This window comes from Saimiri boliviensis, chromosome 6 (genome assembly GCF_048565385.1).
Source record: "Saimiri boliviensis isolate mSaiBol1 chromosome 6, mSaiBol1.pri, whole genome shotgun sequence".
In the NCBI taxonomy this organism is placed as follows: domain Eukaryota; kingdom Metazoa; phylum Chordata; class Mammalia; order Primates; family Cebidae; genus Saimiri; species Saimiri boliviensis.
In genome coordinates this window covers 86,920,544-86,939,698 of record NC_133454.1, presented here as the reverse complement: position 1 = coordinate 86,939,698, position 19,155 = coordinate 86,920,544, and the positions used below count along the sequence as shown (strand labels likewise).

Here is a 19,155-nt window from a genome sequence, read left to right as displayed (position 1 = left end):
ACAATCCTTACTGGATGGTTAACTTTAGGGTGATTTTCATGCTTTTTCTTCATTTCTTCAAATTTAGATTCTTCTTCTTTCCTCTTTTCTTCATTCAGTGTTTTTAAATACTCTCTCCTTTCGTGTTCCTTCATCATTTCATATTTTTTAAATTCTTCATGTCGAGTCTTGTCATAGTGTTCCAGATCACTTGTTGCCTGAAATGCAATAATGCATTTAAGTTAAATAAAAACATGCATTTGAAAAATGTAAGTAGAAGAGGTACAGGAGGGCAAAAACACACTGGACTCCTCTTTTTTTTTTAAGACGTAGTTTCACTCTTGTTACCCAGGCTGGAGTGCAATGGCGCAATCTCGGCTCACTGCAACCTCTGCCTCCTGGGTTCAGGCAATTCTCCTGCCTCAGCCTCCTGAGTAGCTGGAATTACAGGCATGCGCCACCACGCCCAGCTAATTTTTTGTATTTTTAGTAGAGACGGGGTTTCACCATGCTGACCAGGATGGTCTCGATCTCTTGACCTCGTGATCCACCCGCCTCGGCCTCCCAAAGTGCTGGGATTACAGGCTTGAGCCACCGCGCCTGGCGTTTTTTTTTTTTTTTTTTTTTTTTTTTTTTTTTTTTTTTGAGATGGAGTCTCGCTCTGTCACCCAGGCTGGAGTGATGTGGCATGATCTTGGCTCACTGCAACTTCAGCACCTCCCAGGTTCAAACAATTCTGCCTCAGCCTTCCAAGTAGCTGGGACCACAGGCATGTACCACCACGCCTGTCTATTTTCAGTAGCAGTGGGGTTTCACCATATTGGTCAGGCTGGTCTTGAACTCCTGATGTCGTGATCCACCCACTTCGGCCTCCCAAAGTGCTGGGATTACAGGCATAAGCCACCACGCCTGGCCTGGACTCCTCTTTTTTAAGTCTACCATTTAATTTTAGTCAAGTTTATTTTTATTTTTTAATTTTTTTATGAGATGAGTTTCACCTTTCGCCCAGGCTGGAGTGCAGTGGCATGATTTTGGCTCACTGCTACTTCCATCTCCTGAATTCAAGCGATTCTCCCACCTTAGACTCCTGAAGCCTCCCGAGTAGCTGGGATTACAGGCACTCACTACCATGCCTGGCTAATTTTTTGTATTTTTAGTAGAGATGGGGTTTGACCATGTTGGCCAGGCTGGTCTCAAACACCTGACCTAAGGTAATCCACCCACCTCAGCCTCCCAAAGTGCTGGGATTACAGGCATAAGCCACCACACCTGGCAATTTTAGTCATTATTATTACCAGATATGTAGGTATTCAAAGAAACTAAAAGTTCAAAGCCAGCCCCAACTTTAGGAAGCTCCTCATAAGCAAGTAATATATAAGTCAATTTCAAAAAAAAAAAAAAGAAGAAAAAGAAAGGAACTATATCAAATCTAGACAGTTTAGAAAATTAAAATGGCTTCTAACCATTTCAGTAAGCTAATACCTGCCAGGTTGGAACTAATTCTATTCACACATAATGTGAGAGGTCCACAAACTCATCTAAAATCCCCGAGGCCAGATGTGCTTCAGAATTTTCTACCTTAAAGAAAGGGAATATGGCACATATGCCATGTTATAGAATATCCCTGTAGCATCTGTAATCAAACAGACTACTATTTCTTAAGCAAAATCTATAAATATTCACACTAAGTAGGCTAAATAAAAACTGTAAATGGTATTACTGTAATTGGTTCATTGAAGCCAGATATCAGTTTCTATAGCTTTTGGATTTAGGAATTGTGGATAAGAGATTTTAGACCTGTATGTCCCTATTAATATCTGTATTAATAAAGGTTAAACTACCTTCCTTTAAAGATTTTCTACAGAGTATATAGAAGTTAATTTCCATATCACTGAGTTTACTTGTCAAATAACAAAACCTCAAAGGCACAATAAACACAACGCTTTCTGGAGTTATTCTCACCGCTTTAATTAGCATATCTAAATCTGTGGGTTCAAACTTGTCAGGATTCAGGTGGTTTAGGTGATCAAATTGTTTTAGAAGAGCTTGGTGGTCCATGCCTATATCTGAAAGTAAATGAGAAAACTGTAAATGATCAATTACTAGAAGCTAGAAACATTATAAATGATAGATAAGAAAAAGATTTCATATTTATACCTATAAGATTTTATAGGGAAATTCAAAGTTTTAGAATAAAGGTTTATATTTACTTTATGAATACTGCATATGTTATTCTAGGCAAAGGTTATGTCCTTGAACCTACAGTGGAATACAATGGGATACAGTTTAACATGCATATTTTTTAAAATTTTCTCTCTTTTTTTTTTTCTGGAGACATGGTCCTGCTCTGTCACCCAAGCTGGAGGGTAATGGTACAATCATGGCTCACTGCATTTTTTACCTCCTGGGCTCAAGCAATCCTCCCACCTCAGCTTCCCAAATAGCTAGGACAACAGGCATGTGCCACTATGCCTGGGTCATTTTTTTTTTTTTTTTTTTTTTGTAGAGATTGCCAGGCTGGTCTTGAATTTCTGGCCTCAAGTGATCCTCCCACAATAGCATCTCAAAGTGCTGAGATTACAGGCAGAGCCACCATGCTTGGCCTTTTGCATACTTTAATGTTATATCTAAAATGACTAGTTTTAATTATCAGCATAATTAATAACAAACCCTTTTTGAACATCTTGAAACTACCAAATATCCTGCTTTTAATTAAACTCTAATATAGTGTCCCTATCAAAGGTTAAAGTAGAATTTCTAAAAGTAAGTGCTCTAAAGTTTACATGAAAGAATTCCCTGCACATTGCGCCAATGAATCCTTTACAAAACAATAAAAATCTAATGTAGGTAAATTCCTTTGAATTATGACTTACTTTTAAGGAAATATCAATTTTTTTAATTTTTAAAAAACAAGTTACAATTTATTATAGTGAAATGGGTAAAGTGATGCTGGATTGTTTCAGTTGTATTACATAGTGGAGACTGTAATGGATACATAGTGGATATACATATAAAACAGCTCACCAGAAACAACCCAATATGAGCCCTTACAGAATTCAGCAAAATGGGTACATGTTTTGAAGTTGTTGGAAATCAGCTTTCATTTAGGAAGAAGGAATATACAAATATGGAATGGAATGGTGAAAGGCAAGAAAGAAATTGGTAGAGATGAATGGGAATTAGCACTATCTGTGTGGACTCAGCATTTCTAAAATATGTACATTTAACATGTATATGCAAATATTTCATATGTATATGAATATGTATGTGTGCATATATGTGTATATGCATGTCTATGTATATAGACACACATATTTCCTAACTCTGTGGGATTAAAGTGCCAAGAAAATACATTCCAGTAGCAAGGAGCATACCTAGTGCCAGCTCTTGATCCAAAATATAGTGGCCCATTGGCCAGGTGCAGTGGCTCATGCCTATAATCCCAGCACTTTTGGAGGCCAAGTAGGGCAGATCATGATATCAAGAGATTGAGATCATCCTGGCCAACATGAAACCTCATCTCTACTAAAAATACAAAAATTAGCTTGGCTTGGTGGCAAATGCCTGTAGTCCCAGCTACTCAGGAGGCTGAGGCAAGAGAATCGCTGGAACCCAGGAGGCAGAGGTTGCAGTGAGCTGAGACTGCACCACTGCACTCCAGTCTGGTGACAGAGTGAGACTCTGTCTCAAAAAATAGATATATATGTTATATAATATATATGTTTAATACATATATTAAACATAATATATAAATACATATTTTTTTCTTAATGGGTACATGTGCGCACACACACACACACACACACACACACATATATATACATATATCTCCTCAGAGAAATGGCTCATTCCAGAGCTGGGGCAGGGTAGGTACAAGTTGATCCAGGAACATATTGTTATGCCAGGAAGTGAAGAACTGCTAAATCTGGTTCAACCAAGTTTTCACTGAATTCTAAGTGTGGCACTGTACTGACAGTTCTACTTATGAAGAAAAGGCTTGTTTTAAGACTTAGGCCTAAAAAAGTATAACCAGACAGTGAAATATATAAAAAGACCCCTAATCTCACTCTAAGAGAAATATATATTAAAACTGCACAGCTATGCTATCTAACAGAAATGGAAAATTCCTAAAGTTTGACGACACATGCCATTAGTAAAGCTGTGAGGATTTATTGATGGTGGGTACATGTATTAATACAACCTCTATGGAGGCAAATCTATCAAAATTACATATATATATATATATATATATATATATAATTTGATATGGCAATTTCACTGTGAGGGAAATTATCCTAAAGATAATCTTACAGGGATACACAGTGATATATGTACAAGACAGCTCACTAGAAATAACTTAAATATCAATTCACAGGGGCCTGGCTAAATAAATTATAGTATATCCATATAACAGAGTGCTATGCAGCTGTAAAAACAATGAGATGGTCTTTATCTACTAACACAGAAAAATATTCAAAATATATTATTAAAAGAAAATGCACAAAAGTGTTTATTTCCTTTTGCATAAAAAGAGAGGAACAATTTAAAAAATTATTTGTATTTGCATATATACAGATAAAGAAACTCAAGAATCAGATGCAGTGGCTCATGCCTATAATCCCAGCACTTTAGGAGGCTGAGACATGAGGGTCACTTGAGGCCAGGAACAGGCGTTCAAGACCAGCCTGGACAACATAGCAAAACATCATCTCAATTTAACTTACAAATAAATAAAATAGATAGATAAACCCAAGGAGGATGATGTTAGAAGACAATGGAAATTGACAGGATACAAAAATATCAGGTAGATTTTGCTCTACATTTTCTATGTTTGAACCACGTGAATGGACCAGGTGTGGTGGCTCATGCCTGTAAACTCAGCACTTTGGGAGCCATTGGTGGGTGAATCACTTGAGCTCAAGAGTTCAAAACCTGCCTGGGCAACATAGTTAGACCCCATCTCAATAAAAAGAAAAAAAAAATTGCCTACTTTAAAAATTACCCTCCTCCCCAAAATTAAAACCGTTTAAGCCCTTCCTCAAATTATCAGATACTTCAATTTATACTGAATCAATGAGAAAATATTCCTTAGTTTCTAAGTTATATCAGACTGTTTTGTTCTTCCTTGAGATGGAGTCTCACTCTGTTGCCCAGGTTGGGGTGCACTGGCACCATCTCGGCTCACTGCAACCTCCACCTCCCAGTTTCAAGTGGGGTACAGTGGCACGATCTCAGCTTACTGCAACCTCCCCATCCAGGGTTCAAAAATTATCCAGGTGTGGTGGCACGTGCCTGTAGTCCCAGCTACTTGGGGGCCACCACAGCTGGCTAATTTCTGTACTTTTAGTAGAGACATGGTTTCACCATGTTGGCCAGGCTGGTCTCAAAGTCGTGACCTCAGGTGATCCACCCACCTGGGCCTTCCGAAGTGCTGGGATTACAGGCATGAGCCACCATGCTCAGTCTAGACTGTTTTCTTTATGTAATAAAATTTAGTACCCATCTTGGAATAAAGAAGATACTGTCCTGGGCAGAGAAATCTCCACACATCTTAGGCCTGGCTTCAAGGATGGAATTACCTCAAGTAGTATGGCATGACTCAATTTACTTCTCATTGATATCCTTAATTTCGGGATGATGTGTATTTGGTATTTGTTTTCTAAGACTATATGTTTAAAATGTAGATTACTATACTCTTCCCCAGAGCCAGAATCTCTGGAGGTCAGATCTAGTAATCTGTATTTCTAACAAGATTTCTAGGTGATTCTCATGCAATCTGAAGTTTTAGAACTACTATTCCAGGAGTTAAATGTTCAGATGCTTATTAATGACAAAAAAACACCCAGATAACCAACGTATGGGGGCATATCACAAGGACACATGAACCAGCTTGAAAGCTCTCCCACTGGCTAAATCTGCTCCTTGATTTTGACTCATAATTAGAAAGTTCATTATAAGATAATACAAGAAGTTCACCTATGCTGTCACATAGTACTTTTATGATTTTATTTTCTACACTTAAAATTCATTTATAATTATTCTGATATAGGATATAAGAAACATGGCTTTACTATACCTTTTTCCAAATGGCTAGCCAGTTATACCAATACTATTTAGTTCATCATGTGTTGGGTGTGGTGGCATACACCTATAATCCCTGCACTTTGGGAAGCCAAGGTAGGAGGATCACTTGAGGTCAGGAGTTCCCTCACGCCAGCCTGGGGAACACAGTGAGACCTTAGCTCTACAGAAAAAAAAAAAAAAAATTAGCCAGGCATGGTGGCACACTACTGTAGTCCTAGTTACTCAGAAGGCTGAAATGTGAGAATCTTTTGAGCCCAAGAGTCTGAGGCTGCAATGAGCTATGATTGCACCACTGCACTCCAACCTAGGTGACAGAGTGAGACCTGCCAAAAAAACTAAATAATAATAATAATAATTAAAACCTATCTTCATCCCACTAATAATGAGATACCACCTTTATATTAAATTAAATTCTGTTATATATTTAACTCCACTTCTGGAATTTCTATTGTGTTTCCTTGGTCTTTCCACTTTTCTGCCTAAGTCATACAGTTTTAATGATTGAGGCTTAATGACATAATTTTATCTTTAATATTAAAGATTTAATATATATTAAAGGTCTAATTTCTAATATCTAGTCCTTCATTGCTCTTTTTCAGAGGTAGCTAAGTTTTCTTACTTGTGTCCTTTTTCTTTTCTTTTCTTTTCTTTTCTTAGACTGAGTCTCACTCTGTCACCCAGGCTGGAGTGTAATAGAGTGATTTCAGCTCACTGCAACCTCTGCCTCCTGGATTCAAGCGATTCTCCTGCCTCAGCCTCCCAAGTAGCTGGGATTACAGGCACGCGCCACCACTCCCAGCTAATTTTTGTATTTTTAGTAGAGACGGGGTTTTACCATGTTGGCCAGGTTGGTCTCGAACTCCTGACCTCAGGTGATCTGCCCACCCTGGTTTCCCAAAGTGCTAAGATTACAGGTTGTTAGCCACCATGCCCAGCCTACTTATGTCCTTTTTCATATGAGCTTTAAAAAATTCACTTGGTCAATTCTAAATCTTCTGGGGAAAAAAAACTAAATAAAAAACATATATATTTCACTTGCCTAGTGCCAGAAAAATAAATGTATATATTTTTATTGGGATTATATTTAAATTATACATTAACCTAGAGAAAACTGACGTTTATAACATTGAGTCTTTGTATCAAAAAGTTATTGTGTCTTCCCACTTGTGTCAGTATACTTTTGCATCCTTCATGAGTATTTTAAAGTTTTTGTCTGTCAGTTCTACACATTTCTGAATAAGTTTATTCTGGGCATTTCATCTTTGTTGCTATTGTAAATGGAGTCCTTTTCCTCAACTCTACCTTCTAACTGGCTGCTGTGTATATATGGAAAATATTGATTACTATCTATTAAGTTTACCATAATTTTCCTATTAAGGGGCTCAATTTTCCTATTGTTTATAGTAAGTTTTTCCATTAATTATTTCGGGTGTTTCACAGATACAATCATCATATCATCTGTGAAAAAAGATGGTTTTATCACCTCCTTTCCAATTACTTTACCTCAAATTTTTTTTAATTTGGCTAGGCTGGGCGCAGTGGCTCATGCCTGTAATCCCAGCACTTTGGGAGGCTGAGGCGGGTGGATCACCTGAGGTCAGGAGTTCAAGATCAGCCTGACCAACATGGTGAAACCCTGTCTTTACTAAAAATTAAAAATTAGCCAGGTGTGGTGGTGGGAGCCTGTAAGCTACTCTGGATGCTAAAGCAGGAGAATCATTTGAACCTGGGAGGTGGAGATTGCAGTGAGCCAAGATTTTGCTACCATGCTCCAGCCTAGGTGACAGAGCAAGATTCCATCTCAAAAAAATTTAAAATTAAAATAAAAAAATAAATAAATGTTTTGGGTAGTACCTCCAAAGCAATGTTATTTAGTGGTGGTTACAGTAGGCAACACTGTCTTGTTTCTAATTTCAGTCAGGCTACATACTGGTGCTTTCCCACTTAGTAAGATGTAACTGAATTGGATATAGCTAATCGTGTTACAGAAGTATCTATTAATTAGTATTTTATTACTTTTTTAAAAATCTTTTTTTTCTTATCTTCACCCTGGAAGTATTTTACTACTTTAAATCATGAATTGGTGTTCAATTTTGTTGAGTAGATTTTCTGCATACATGGAGACAGCCATATGACTTATGAGATAACTTTAAGACATCCTTGCATTTCAGAAATTCTATTTCATAGCTATTTAATCATCTCATAGTCTAAAAATAAAAGAATACAGGATTCAAATATTTATTCCAATTTATCATTTGTCCTTTGACTTTATGGTTTTTTGGTTGTTGTTGTTGTTTTGTTTTTTTTTTTTGATACAACAAAATTTTAAAGACTTTTTTCTCCTTAGGACTATTTACATGATAATTTATAATATTAGATTTTCTAATATTAAGTCAGTCTTATATTCCTGAAATAAATCCAACTCTGTTATGGGATAAATTCTTTGGAGGCATAATAATTTTGATTTTGGCATCAATACATTAACAAGAATGTGGAAGCTTTCCTTCTTTTTCTATGCTCTGGAATAGATTAAATAGAATTGACAATCTGCTCTTTAATGGTTTGACAGAATCACTCAAATCATTAAAGAGCAGACAGATAGTTTCCTTTATGAAACTAACTCATTCTGAGAGTCAAGCTAGGTGGCTTGCATAGGTAATCCCAGCAACTCAGGATTGCTTAAGGCCAGAAGTTTGAGACCAGCCTGGGCAACACAGCAAGACCATGTCTCTAAAAATATAATTTTTAAAAAATTAGCAGGGCATGGTGGTGTATGCCTGTACTCCTAGCTACTTGGGAGGCTGAGGTAGGAGGACTGCCTGAGCCCCAGAAGTTCAAGGCTGCAGTGAGCTATGATCAGGCCACTGCACTCCAGCCTGGGTGACAGAGCAAGACTCATCTCCTGAAAGATTTTCTTTAAAAAAAGAAAAAAAGGAAATGGTCTGGATCTGGTGTTTTCTTCTTGGGGCTAGATCTCTGAAAAAATTTCTATTCCATTTAAGAAAATTATTCTAATTAGATTTTCTTTCTCTGCTTTCCTTTGATATTATTTTTCCTCCTTTAAATCAGTTGTTTAATTCATTACTTTTCATTCTTCCTTTTCATTGCTATAATTACAGCTAATTGCAGTAATTTTTGAATGATAAAAAATGTATTATCTATTCAAAACATTAAATTCTAAAAATTAAGAGAAGCCAAATCAATTCCAATATAAAATTTTGACTAGAAAGACATAGATGGCATGTGCTAATATAAACTGACCTCAACAACCAAATATTAAAATTTTCTAGCCAGGTCCAGTGGCTCATGCCTGTAATCTCAGCTCTTTGGCCAAGGTAGGAGGATTATTTGAGCCCAGGAGTTCAAGATCGGCCTGGGCCACATAGCAAGACCCTGTCTTTACAACTAATAAAAAATTAGTGAGGTATGGTGGCACACACCTGTGGTCTCAGCCACTCAGGAGGCTGAGGATCATGTGAGCCCAGGTGGCCAAGGCTATAGTGAACTGTGATTGTGCCACTGCCCTCCAGCCTGAGTGACAGGGCAAGACCCCATTTCAAAGGGAAAAAAGAAAAAAAAAATCCTACCTTTTGTTTAGCACTTACTTTGAATGGAATCCAACTTAGCTTTAATTAACATTCTTAACCTTCCTACTTCTTGTCTTTTCAGTTCATCAAGTTTTGTCCTTACATGGTGACTTACTAAATCCAGCTCTTTGCTTAGCCTCCCACTCTGTAAATAAAATTAATAAATTAGTTTTATCTATCACACTCCATTTTGAGACAAATGCAACAGCTTAAAAACAGGGTTATAATACATTAGTGATAAATGCTTTTGACTAATTTAGATAAATTTAAAATTATAAAAAGAATTTCTTTCAAAAGGTATTAGCTTCAGGGTTGGGCACGATGGCTCATCCTTGTAATCCCAGCACTTTGGAAGGCTGAGGAAGGCGATCACCTGAGGTCAGGAGTCCGAGACCAGCCTGGCCAACGTGGCAAAATACCATCTCTACTAAAAATGCAAAAATTAGCTTAGTGTGGTGATGCATGCCTGTAATCCCAGCTACCTGGGAGGCTGGGACAGGAGAATCACTTGAACCCAGGAGGCAGAGGTTGCAGTGAGCCAAGATTGCACCACTGCACTCCAGCCTGGGTGACAAGAGGGAGACTCTGTCCGCCCCGCCTCCCCCCAAAAAAAGATTACGTTTAATTCTAAAATCAAGATGTCTGAAGAACCATATAATTTAGAAAAACATCATTAAAGCACAGTGCAGAAACTCAAAAGGTTAAATTTTAAATGCTGCAGTCACTTCAGAAAACAGTTTGGTGGTTCCTCATAAAGGGACCATGACCCAACAATTCCATACCTAGATATACACCTAAAAGAACTGAAAGCATGTTAACACAATAACTTAAATATAATGTTCATAGCTGCATATTCATACTAGTCAAAAAAGCAGAAACCTAAATGTCCATCAACTAATGAATGGACAAACAAAATATAATATATCTATACAATGGTATATTATTTGGCCATAGGAAAGTATAAAATCCTGCAATATGCTGCAACATGAATGAACCTGTAAAACATTATGCTACGTAAGAGAAACCATATACGACAAACCACATATTGTATGTATTGTATGAGTCCATATATATGCAATGTCTGGAACAGGCAAATCCATGAGATAAAGAGTAGATTCGTTGTGGTTGGGGGGGGGAGGGTACAATCAGGAGTTACAGCTTAATGGGCACACAGTTTCTTTTGGAAACAATGAAAATATTCTAAAATTAGATAGTGCAGATGATTGCATGACTCTGTGGGTATATTAAAAAACTACTGAAATGGCTGGGTGTGGTGGCTCATGCCTGTTATCCCAGCACTTTGGGAGGCTGAGGTGGGTGGATTACTTGAGCACTGGAGTTTGAGACCAGTCTGGCCAACATGCTGAAACCCCGTCTCTACTAAAAATACAAATATTAGCCAGGCATGGTGGCACATGTCTGTAGTGTCAGCTACTCAGGAGGCTGAGATAGGAGAATCCTTTGAGCCGGGGAGGTGGAGGTTGTAGTGAGCCAAGATCATGCCACTGCACTCCAGACTGGGCGACAGAGGAAGACTCCATCCCAAAAAACAAAAAAGCAAACAGACAAACAAAAAAAATAAATTTTACACTTTAAAAAGATAAATTTTATGGTATATGAATTATATGTCAACAAAGTTTTATTTTATTTTATTTTATTTATTTTGAGACAGGATCCTGGTCTGTCACCCAGGCTGGAGTGCAGTAGCATGTGCCACTGCAGGTGGCATGGTGGCATGCATGATTAATTTTTGTATTTTTTGCCATGTTGCCCAGGCTGGTCTCGAACTTCTGAGCTCAAGCAAGCTAGCCACCTCAACCTCCCAAACTGCTGGGATTACAGGCATGAGCCACCATACCCAGCCTGTTATTTTTTAAAAAGTTAAGCTGGTCAGTACCATTAGAGCAAAAAAGAACATTTAAATTAAATTAAAAGTCAGTTGGCCTCCATAAGCATTAGTCATTCCATATATAAAAGCTTTTCAAAATTCATCTTTTTTAGGTCTCCTTTGGTTACTTTTTTCATAGATGAATGATTAGTAGGAAAACTAGGAGAATATACTGTTACAGAATCAAAAAGAGCAGTATATTTCAAGGAGATAATAGTCATTATTATTAGGTAAAACAATGCTTGTCAAAATGTAGTCCCTAACTGGAAGCATCAGCATCACCAGGGAATTTTAGAAATGCAGGCCCTAGAGTTACTGAATTGGACACACTGAAGGCAGGAATCAGAAATACGTTTTAACAAACCCTGAAATCTGAAAAATATTGAGATAAAATAAAGGAGCCCAGTAGGATGAGGAATCAAAGGTGTTAGGGTGTTCACTGGATTTGGCAATTAAGAAGTCATAGACACCCTCCATGAAGGCATATTCAGTGGAACAGTGAGGGCGGAACCATACCCTTTCCAGTTAGGGAATGTTTGGGCAGTGAAGTAATGCAGTATTATTCTCCTTTTAAAATGCTTAGCTGAAAAGGAAAGAGAGGCCGGGCACAGTTGCTCATGCCTGTAATCCCACCACTTTGGGAGGCCAAGGCAGGGGGATCACTTGAGGTCAGGAGTTTGAGACCAGCCTGGACAACATGGCGAAACCCTATCTCTACTAAAATACAAAAATTAGCCGGACATGGTGTCCCACGCCTGTAATCCCAGCTACTTGGGAGGCTGAGGTGGGAGGGTCACTTGAACCTGGGAGGCAGAGGTAGCAGTGAGCCAAGATCACGTCACTGTACTCCAGCTTGGGTGACAGAGTGAGACCCTGTCCCCCCACCACAAAAAAAAAAAAAAAAAAAAAAAAAAAGGAAAGAGAAAACTCTTAACTTTTTTATGAGACAAGAGTCTTTGCTTGGTTATTTGTGATGATTCTATTCGTTTGGGTTTTATTGTCTAGTTTTACTCATTTTTTTTTCTTTTTTAAGAAATGAGGTCTCCCATCTCATGTAGGCTAGAGTACAGTCATACAATCACGCCTTACTGCAACCTCACACTTCTGGGGGGTCAAGTGATCCTCCCACCTCAGCTTTCTGAGCAGCTGGGACTGCAGGCACACACTACCACACCTAGCTAATTTTATCTATTTTTGGTAGAGATTGGGGTTTCACTATGTTGCCTAGGCTGCTCTTGAACTCCTGGGCTCAATTGATCCTCCTGCCTTGGCCTCCCAAACTGTTGGGATTAGAGGTATGTGCCATTGCACCTGGCCTCAGACAATTTTTTTTTACTTTGAAGAATAATTTTAATTACATTAATTAATTTTAAATTTTAATTTTTTGTAGTGACAGGGTCTCGCTATGTTGCTCAGGCTGGTCTCAAACTACTGGCCAGAAGATATCCTCCTGCTTCAGTCTCCCAAAGTGCTGGGATTACAGGTGTGAGCTACTGCACCCAGCTCCTCATTTCTTTTTTATTGTATAACTATTTAACTTCATATTGGTTCCCCCAACACTTCATAGGAAACAGGAATTGAAAGTGAAAGAAGATAGTTATAAAAGTATTCCCTGCACTCATCCAGGAAGCTTATTTTCTTCTTTTGCCTGAATATCTTTATGTGGTATCTTCCATGATTCACATTTTCTATGTTACCCCAAATAATGCTCTTACTCCTGATACAAGACATTAAGAGTTCTACATCAGATATATTCACCATAGGAAATTTGTTCCACGGATCGAATTAATCCTTCAGAAGAGCAAGATTATCCTCAAAGACAATTCCAGAGGATTATTAGCATAACACTATTACCTTTTCCCCAGAAAAACTCATGACTTCCAGGAGGAGAGCTGTGAACTAAATACCAGACCTGAGCACTAACAGATACCACAACCTAACGGGAATCAGTCTTTCAAAGAAGTTCGCACCCAGAACAGAAACTAAAATAAAAAAAACTTCTTTGAGTCTTTCAAACACAGTTTTCTTATTCTGATTCTAGAAAAAGGCAATGTAAGTTTTTAGAAAAGTAAAAAATAAACAAATAAAAGTAACATAAGCAAACAAAATTATCTTATTGAAATTTTAAAATTAACTGGATTTTTTTTTTACTCACTGAGTCTAAGACAAACCCAGCTAAACTTACTCATTTCCTTTTAAGAAAAGACTTCACAAAAATCTCTCATGTCAGATCTTTACAACTCCCTTTCTTATTATCAGTACTAAAGCACCGACTATGGCTGGAATTACAGCAAATAGGGTTCTTAGAACCGGGGCAAATGGTTAAACCTCTCTGATTGATGTAATATATAACCCATTATCTCTTCTGTTAATCTGGACCTGATTAAAACACCAGGACCTCGCCTATTCTAAACCTTTGAATAACTTCCTGCTGTTCTCAGATAATGACCCAAACTCCTTAACATGATAGAGGCCCTCTGTCACTGAGGCTGTGACTCTTTCCAAACCTCATCTTTTGGCCACTCAGGCCTCCACTTCCCATTCTGGGTTCTAGCAACAGTTACTGCTTCCAGTTTCCTATACACCTCTTGCCTCTGTACCCTTGCACCTTTGTCTGGGATGCCTCCCAGTTCCCCTCCTATTCTCAGTTACATCTTTAAGCTCTGGCATAATCTCTCTCAGGAAGAATGACTTCTCACCTTGCCTCATGGTTTCGTATTGAATTATGTGTCTGTCTTCTGTATTTCTAGATTATATACTCATTGTATAATCCATCCCACAATCTACTTTTGGATGATTTTCCCTTGAGGGTTCCTTAAGGGCTGGAAATAAATCTCATCTTTGTATTTCTAGTACTTAGCTCGGTGCCTGACATGCGCAAATGTATGCTAAATGTTTAAGCTGAGTACGGTGGCACGCACCTGCAGTTCCAGCTACTGGAGGGGCAGAAGTGGGAGGATCACTTGAGCCCAGGAGTTCAAGGCCAGCCTGGATTACATGGAGCGAACTCATCTCTAAAAAAAATTTAAATTAATATATATATATATATATATTCCTTAATTGGATTTACCTTTATTTCCTCTATGTCTGCTTTCTGGAGCTTTTCTCTGAAGTGTTTATCTGTTTCCAGCACATCAATCACTTGCTTGAGATATTCATCATAATAAAGTCCAGTATCCTTCAAATTAAGAAACAAACAGTAATGCTTCTGCAGGTTTTTCCTTGTCTGAATCTAAAGAGGTCAATCCTGAAAAATAATTTCTAGCAAAATGGCATTGAGACATATTTACTTTGATAGTTTCAACAAAGTGAAAAGTTATATTTCTGAAATGGTTTTATATCAGAACCAATATCATCTTTTATTGTTATATAAAGGTAGATTTTTCTTTTTTACCATACTCTCTAGTCCAGTAGATTTTCTATATAGTTCAGAAGATTTTTCCATTTTGGTTTCTCCCCATTGTTATCTGTTTCTGCTCTGAATATAATACAGCATTTTCTTGGCTAGTTAGCTCTGCATTGGGAATGTTTAATGATTAATTCTTCTAGCTATATACTAACTATATTAAATAAATATTGTCTAATAGTAAACAGTATATACTTGTCCAATACCCTTTCACTGCTATTTCAGAAATAGTTCCCAAGTGTACAATTTTATAAGTAATAAATATTAGCAATATACTTGTGATAATTCCTCCCATTTTATTTTGTTATAATTTCACCTCATTTTACCTCATTTAGTTACAATCATAATTCATTTCATTTAGTTATAATTCCTCCCATTTCACTTACTGGTGGTTCTATCTTTGCACTTTCCACAGGGTGAATATTTTGTACTTTTGTCTTGTCTATGTCTATAGGCACAGCTTCGAGAGCGGTAAGTAGACATGTAATCAAGAGAAGGCAATACTGTAGCACGAGAGTCCTCCACCTCATCTAAAATAAAGGAACAATTATGATAAAGTCATGGAAAAATGTTTTAATACTATAGACATGCATTACATATGTCACATTAATAATATATTTAATTGGGGCTGGGTATGGTGACTCTCGCCTGTAATCCCAGCACTTTGGGAGGCCAAGGCAGGTGGATCACAAGGTCAAGAGTTCGAGACCATCCTGGCCAATATGGTGAAACCCCATCTCTACTAAAAATACAAAAATTATCTGGGCATGGTGGCGTGAGCATGTAGTCCCAGCTACTCGAGAGGCTGAGGCAGGAAAATTGCTTGAACCTGGGAGGTGGAGGTTGTGGTGAGCCAAGATCACACCATTGCACTCCAGCCTGGGCAACGAGAGCAAAATTCTGTCTCAAAAACAAAAACATACAAACACACACACACACACACACACACACACACACACACACACATACATTTAATCTCAAAAGGTTTAATACAACAAAAAAAATTATAGGAAAGGGAAATAGATTATAACTTCTCAAAAAAAAATGCTTAAAATAGATCACTAAACAAAATCAAGGGAGAAATGTTTTTTAGCCAAAATTAAAAAGACAGAAAACAGTATTTTAAAGTTTAAACTGTTTCTACAGTGTAAGAAAACATTTCGTTAATTACAAAACCTTCAATGTAGTCATGGCGTTTTTTTGGTTTTTTTTTTTAGGTAACATCTTTACCCACAGAACATCATTTGGAAAAGAACACATAACCTCATTTTCACCGCAACCCTAGATGGTACGTACTACATACACAGGACAGTGACACATTGTACAAATGAAGAAATTAATAATTAAACCAATTCCCTTAGGAGCACTGTCTTGCCATTAACAAACACTAAAACTCACATTTTACTATCTTTATAGCAATGCTTTAGCATCTTTATTGAGATATATTACACATGTCATAAAATTCACCCATTTAAGTAGAGGATACGTCTAACCTATAAAGATGCCATGCAAAGTTTAGTTCTCAATCTTACAAAATCAGATCATCTGAAAGCTCATCAGAAATGCAAATTCTCAGGCTGTACCCAAAACCTTTGGGGTGGAGACCAGGAACCTGTTTTAACAAGCTTTCCAGGGGGTTCCTACGTATACTAAAACCTGAGATCCACTCTTCTCTAGGATACTAGAATCTCTAGTAGGATAGTATACTTCAAAGAATGTCTTTCTCACTGTGAAACTGCTCCTCTTCCCCACAATTATTTTTAATAACAAAAAAGGTTTATTACTCATTCATGCTTCATGTCCACACATATGGAGGTGTGCATTTTGGGTTTTTTGAGGTATAACTCGTAAGCCATAAAATGTTTTAAATTATACTATTCAGTGTTTTCTAGAATATTCACAAGGCTGTGCAATCTCTACTACCTAATTTTACAACATTTTTATCATCTCAAAAAGAAACCCCATACCCATTAGCAGTTACTCACTGTTCTTTTTTCCCATCCCCTGGCCACCACTAATCTACTTTCTATCTGTACAGATTGCCTATTTTGGACATTTCATATAAATGGAATTTTATGATATGTAGCCTTTTGTGTCTGGCTTTTTTCACTTAGCAGTATGTTTTCGGGCCCAACCACACTCTTAACAAGTATCGAGACAGGGTCTTACTCTGTTACTCAGGCTGGAGTGCAATGGCGTGATCTCAGCTCACTGAAACCTCTGCTTCCTGGGTGCAAGCAATTCTCCTGCCTCAGCCTCCCAAGTAGCTGGGACTATAGGTGTGTGTCACCACGCCTGGCTAATTTTTGTATTTTTAGTACAGACAGGGTTTTACCATGTTAGTCAGGCTGGTTTCCAACTCCTGACCTCACGTGATCCACTCGCCTCGGTCTCCCAAAGTGCTAGGATTACAGGTGTGAGTCACTGCACCTGGCCAACTTTATTCCTTTTTATAGCTAAATAGATATTCTATAGTACAGATATACCACATTTGTTTATCCATTCATAAATTGATGGACATTTGGATTGTTTCTTTCAGGCAGTTTTGAATAATCAGTAAACATTTGTGTTCAAGTTACTGTGTTAACATGTTTTCAATTCTTTTGGTTATATAAATAACTAGGAGTAGAATTGCTGAGTCAGTTTGTTAACTCTGTGTTTTAACTTTTTGAGGAACTGCCAAACTGTTTTTCCAAAACAGCTATACCATACAGTCTCACCATCTATATATGAGGGTTCTAATTTTTCCATATTCTTCCATGTGTTTGTGTCACTTCTGCTGTTCTCTTCCTCTTCTGCCAAGTCTACCATAATAAGAGGGCAAGTCAAGAGAATGTGTTTGTATGCATGAGTGTGTGTGTGCGTGCGTGCACGTGTGTGTGTATGTCCTGACAACATCTTCTTTTTTTTTTTTTTTGAGACAGAGTCTAGCTCTGTCACCCAGGCTGGAGTGCAGTGGCAGCGATCTTGGCTCACAGCAACCTCTTCCTTCCAGGTTCAAGTGATTTTCCTGCTTCAGCCTCCCTAGTAGCTGAGACTACAGGCACCCGCCACCAAGCCCAGCTGAGTTTCGTATTTTTAGTAGAGACAGGGTTTCACTATGTTGGCCAGGCTGGTCTCAAACTCCTATCCGCAGGTGATCCGCCTGCCTCAGCCTCCCAAGTGCTGAAATTACAGGTGGAAGCCACTGCTTCCAGCCACTAACACCATCTTAAAGTGACAAAGTCACAAAAACTTTCTGAGAAACTACTTTAAAACACTAACTGAATTTATGGTTCTTAAAGATTTAACTGATCCCCATGCTTATTATAAATAACAACAGAAACCATCATTGAATGTTTACTATGTACCAAGTACCATGCTAAACTTTTAAAAAATATTAATGCATTAACTCTTAAAATGACTCTGTGAAATCAATATTATCATCCCCATTTCAAAGTACAAACAACTGAGACATATCACTTCTAGTTCACACAGTGGTTAGTCATAGAGCCAGAGTGTAGACCTGGGAGTGACTGACTCCAAAGCCTTTGCTGCCTTTTCAGGAGAGGTTCTCAAAGTGTGGTCCATGGGCCAGCAACATTGGCATCACCTGGGAATTTGTTAGAGATGTGAATTCTCAAGACCTATTCCATATTTTCTAAATCAGAGACTCTGTGTATAGGGGGCCTCAATCTGTGTTTTAACAAGCCCTATAGGGGATTCTGATACATGCCAACATTTGAAAACCACTGCCCTAGAACATACTGCCTCCCTTGGCTCTATTATTTACCAACCTTACCTACAATGAGAGACAAAGGGAAAGCCCATCTCAAAGGTAAACTTGGATCTTTAAAAAATCGAAAGTGGGAAAAAATAGAAATAGAAAGTGGGTTTTATACCAAGCAGTAAGGCAGAAATAAATTTAGGTCTATATTCTAATTCCAGCTGCAACACTTACTTGCTATGTGATAACAGGTTCATCAATTAACTTTTCCCACTTCAGTTCTCTCATTTATAAAAATAAAAAAAAATTTAAATAAGAGAATTTAACTTGACCTCAGTATTAAGTACTTAGATTCTATTACGTGTTTATTCTTTTGATTACAGATCTGTTACCTCATCAGAAATACTAAAAAAAAAAAAAAAAAAAAATTTGCTTGTACTCATGCCATTTATTTAAAATGATTAAATTATACAACTTGTAAATGCCTTTAAACTAAATACTGCTT

General features: G+C 37.6%; 1 protein-coding gene across 5 annotated transcripts in view; it reads right to left on the bottom strand.

The window, feature by feature from the left end:
• The window catches only part of NUCB2 (nucleobindin 2), a 71,617-nt gene that overhangs the window by 34,557 nt on the left and 17,905 nt on the right, over window positions 1-19,155 (bottom strand). For 4 of the 5 annotated variants that reach the window (XM_074401181.1, XM_074401180.1, XM_074401179.1 and 1 more), the window contains 5 exons: window positions 15,331-15,474; window positions 14,609-14,716; window positions 9,669-9,795; window positions 1,942-2,045; window positions 12-197 (listed from right to left, as the gene is read on the bottom strand). In XM_074401181.1, coding sequence (XP_074257282.1) covers window positions 12-197; window positions 1,942-2,045; window positions 9,669-9,795; window positions 14,609-14,716; window positions 15,331-15,474 — 669 coding nt within the window. The remainder of the gene's footprint in view (window positions 1-11; window positions 198-1,941; window positions 2,046-9,668; window positions 9,796-14,608; window positions 14,717-15,330; window positions 15,475-19,155) is intronic. The other variant, XM_074401182.1, reaches the window with a different exon arrangement.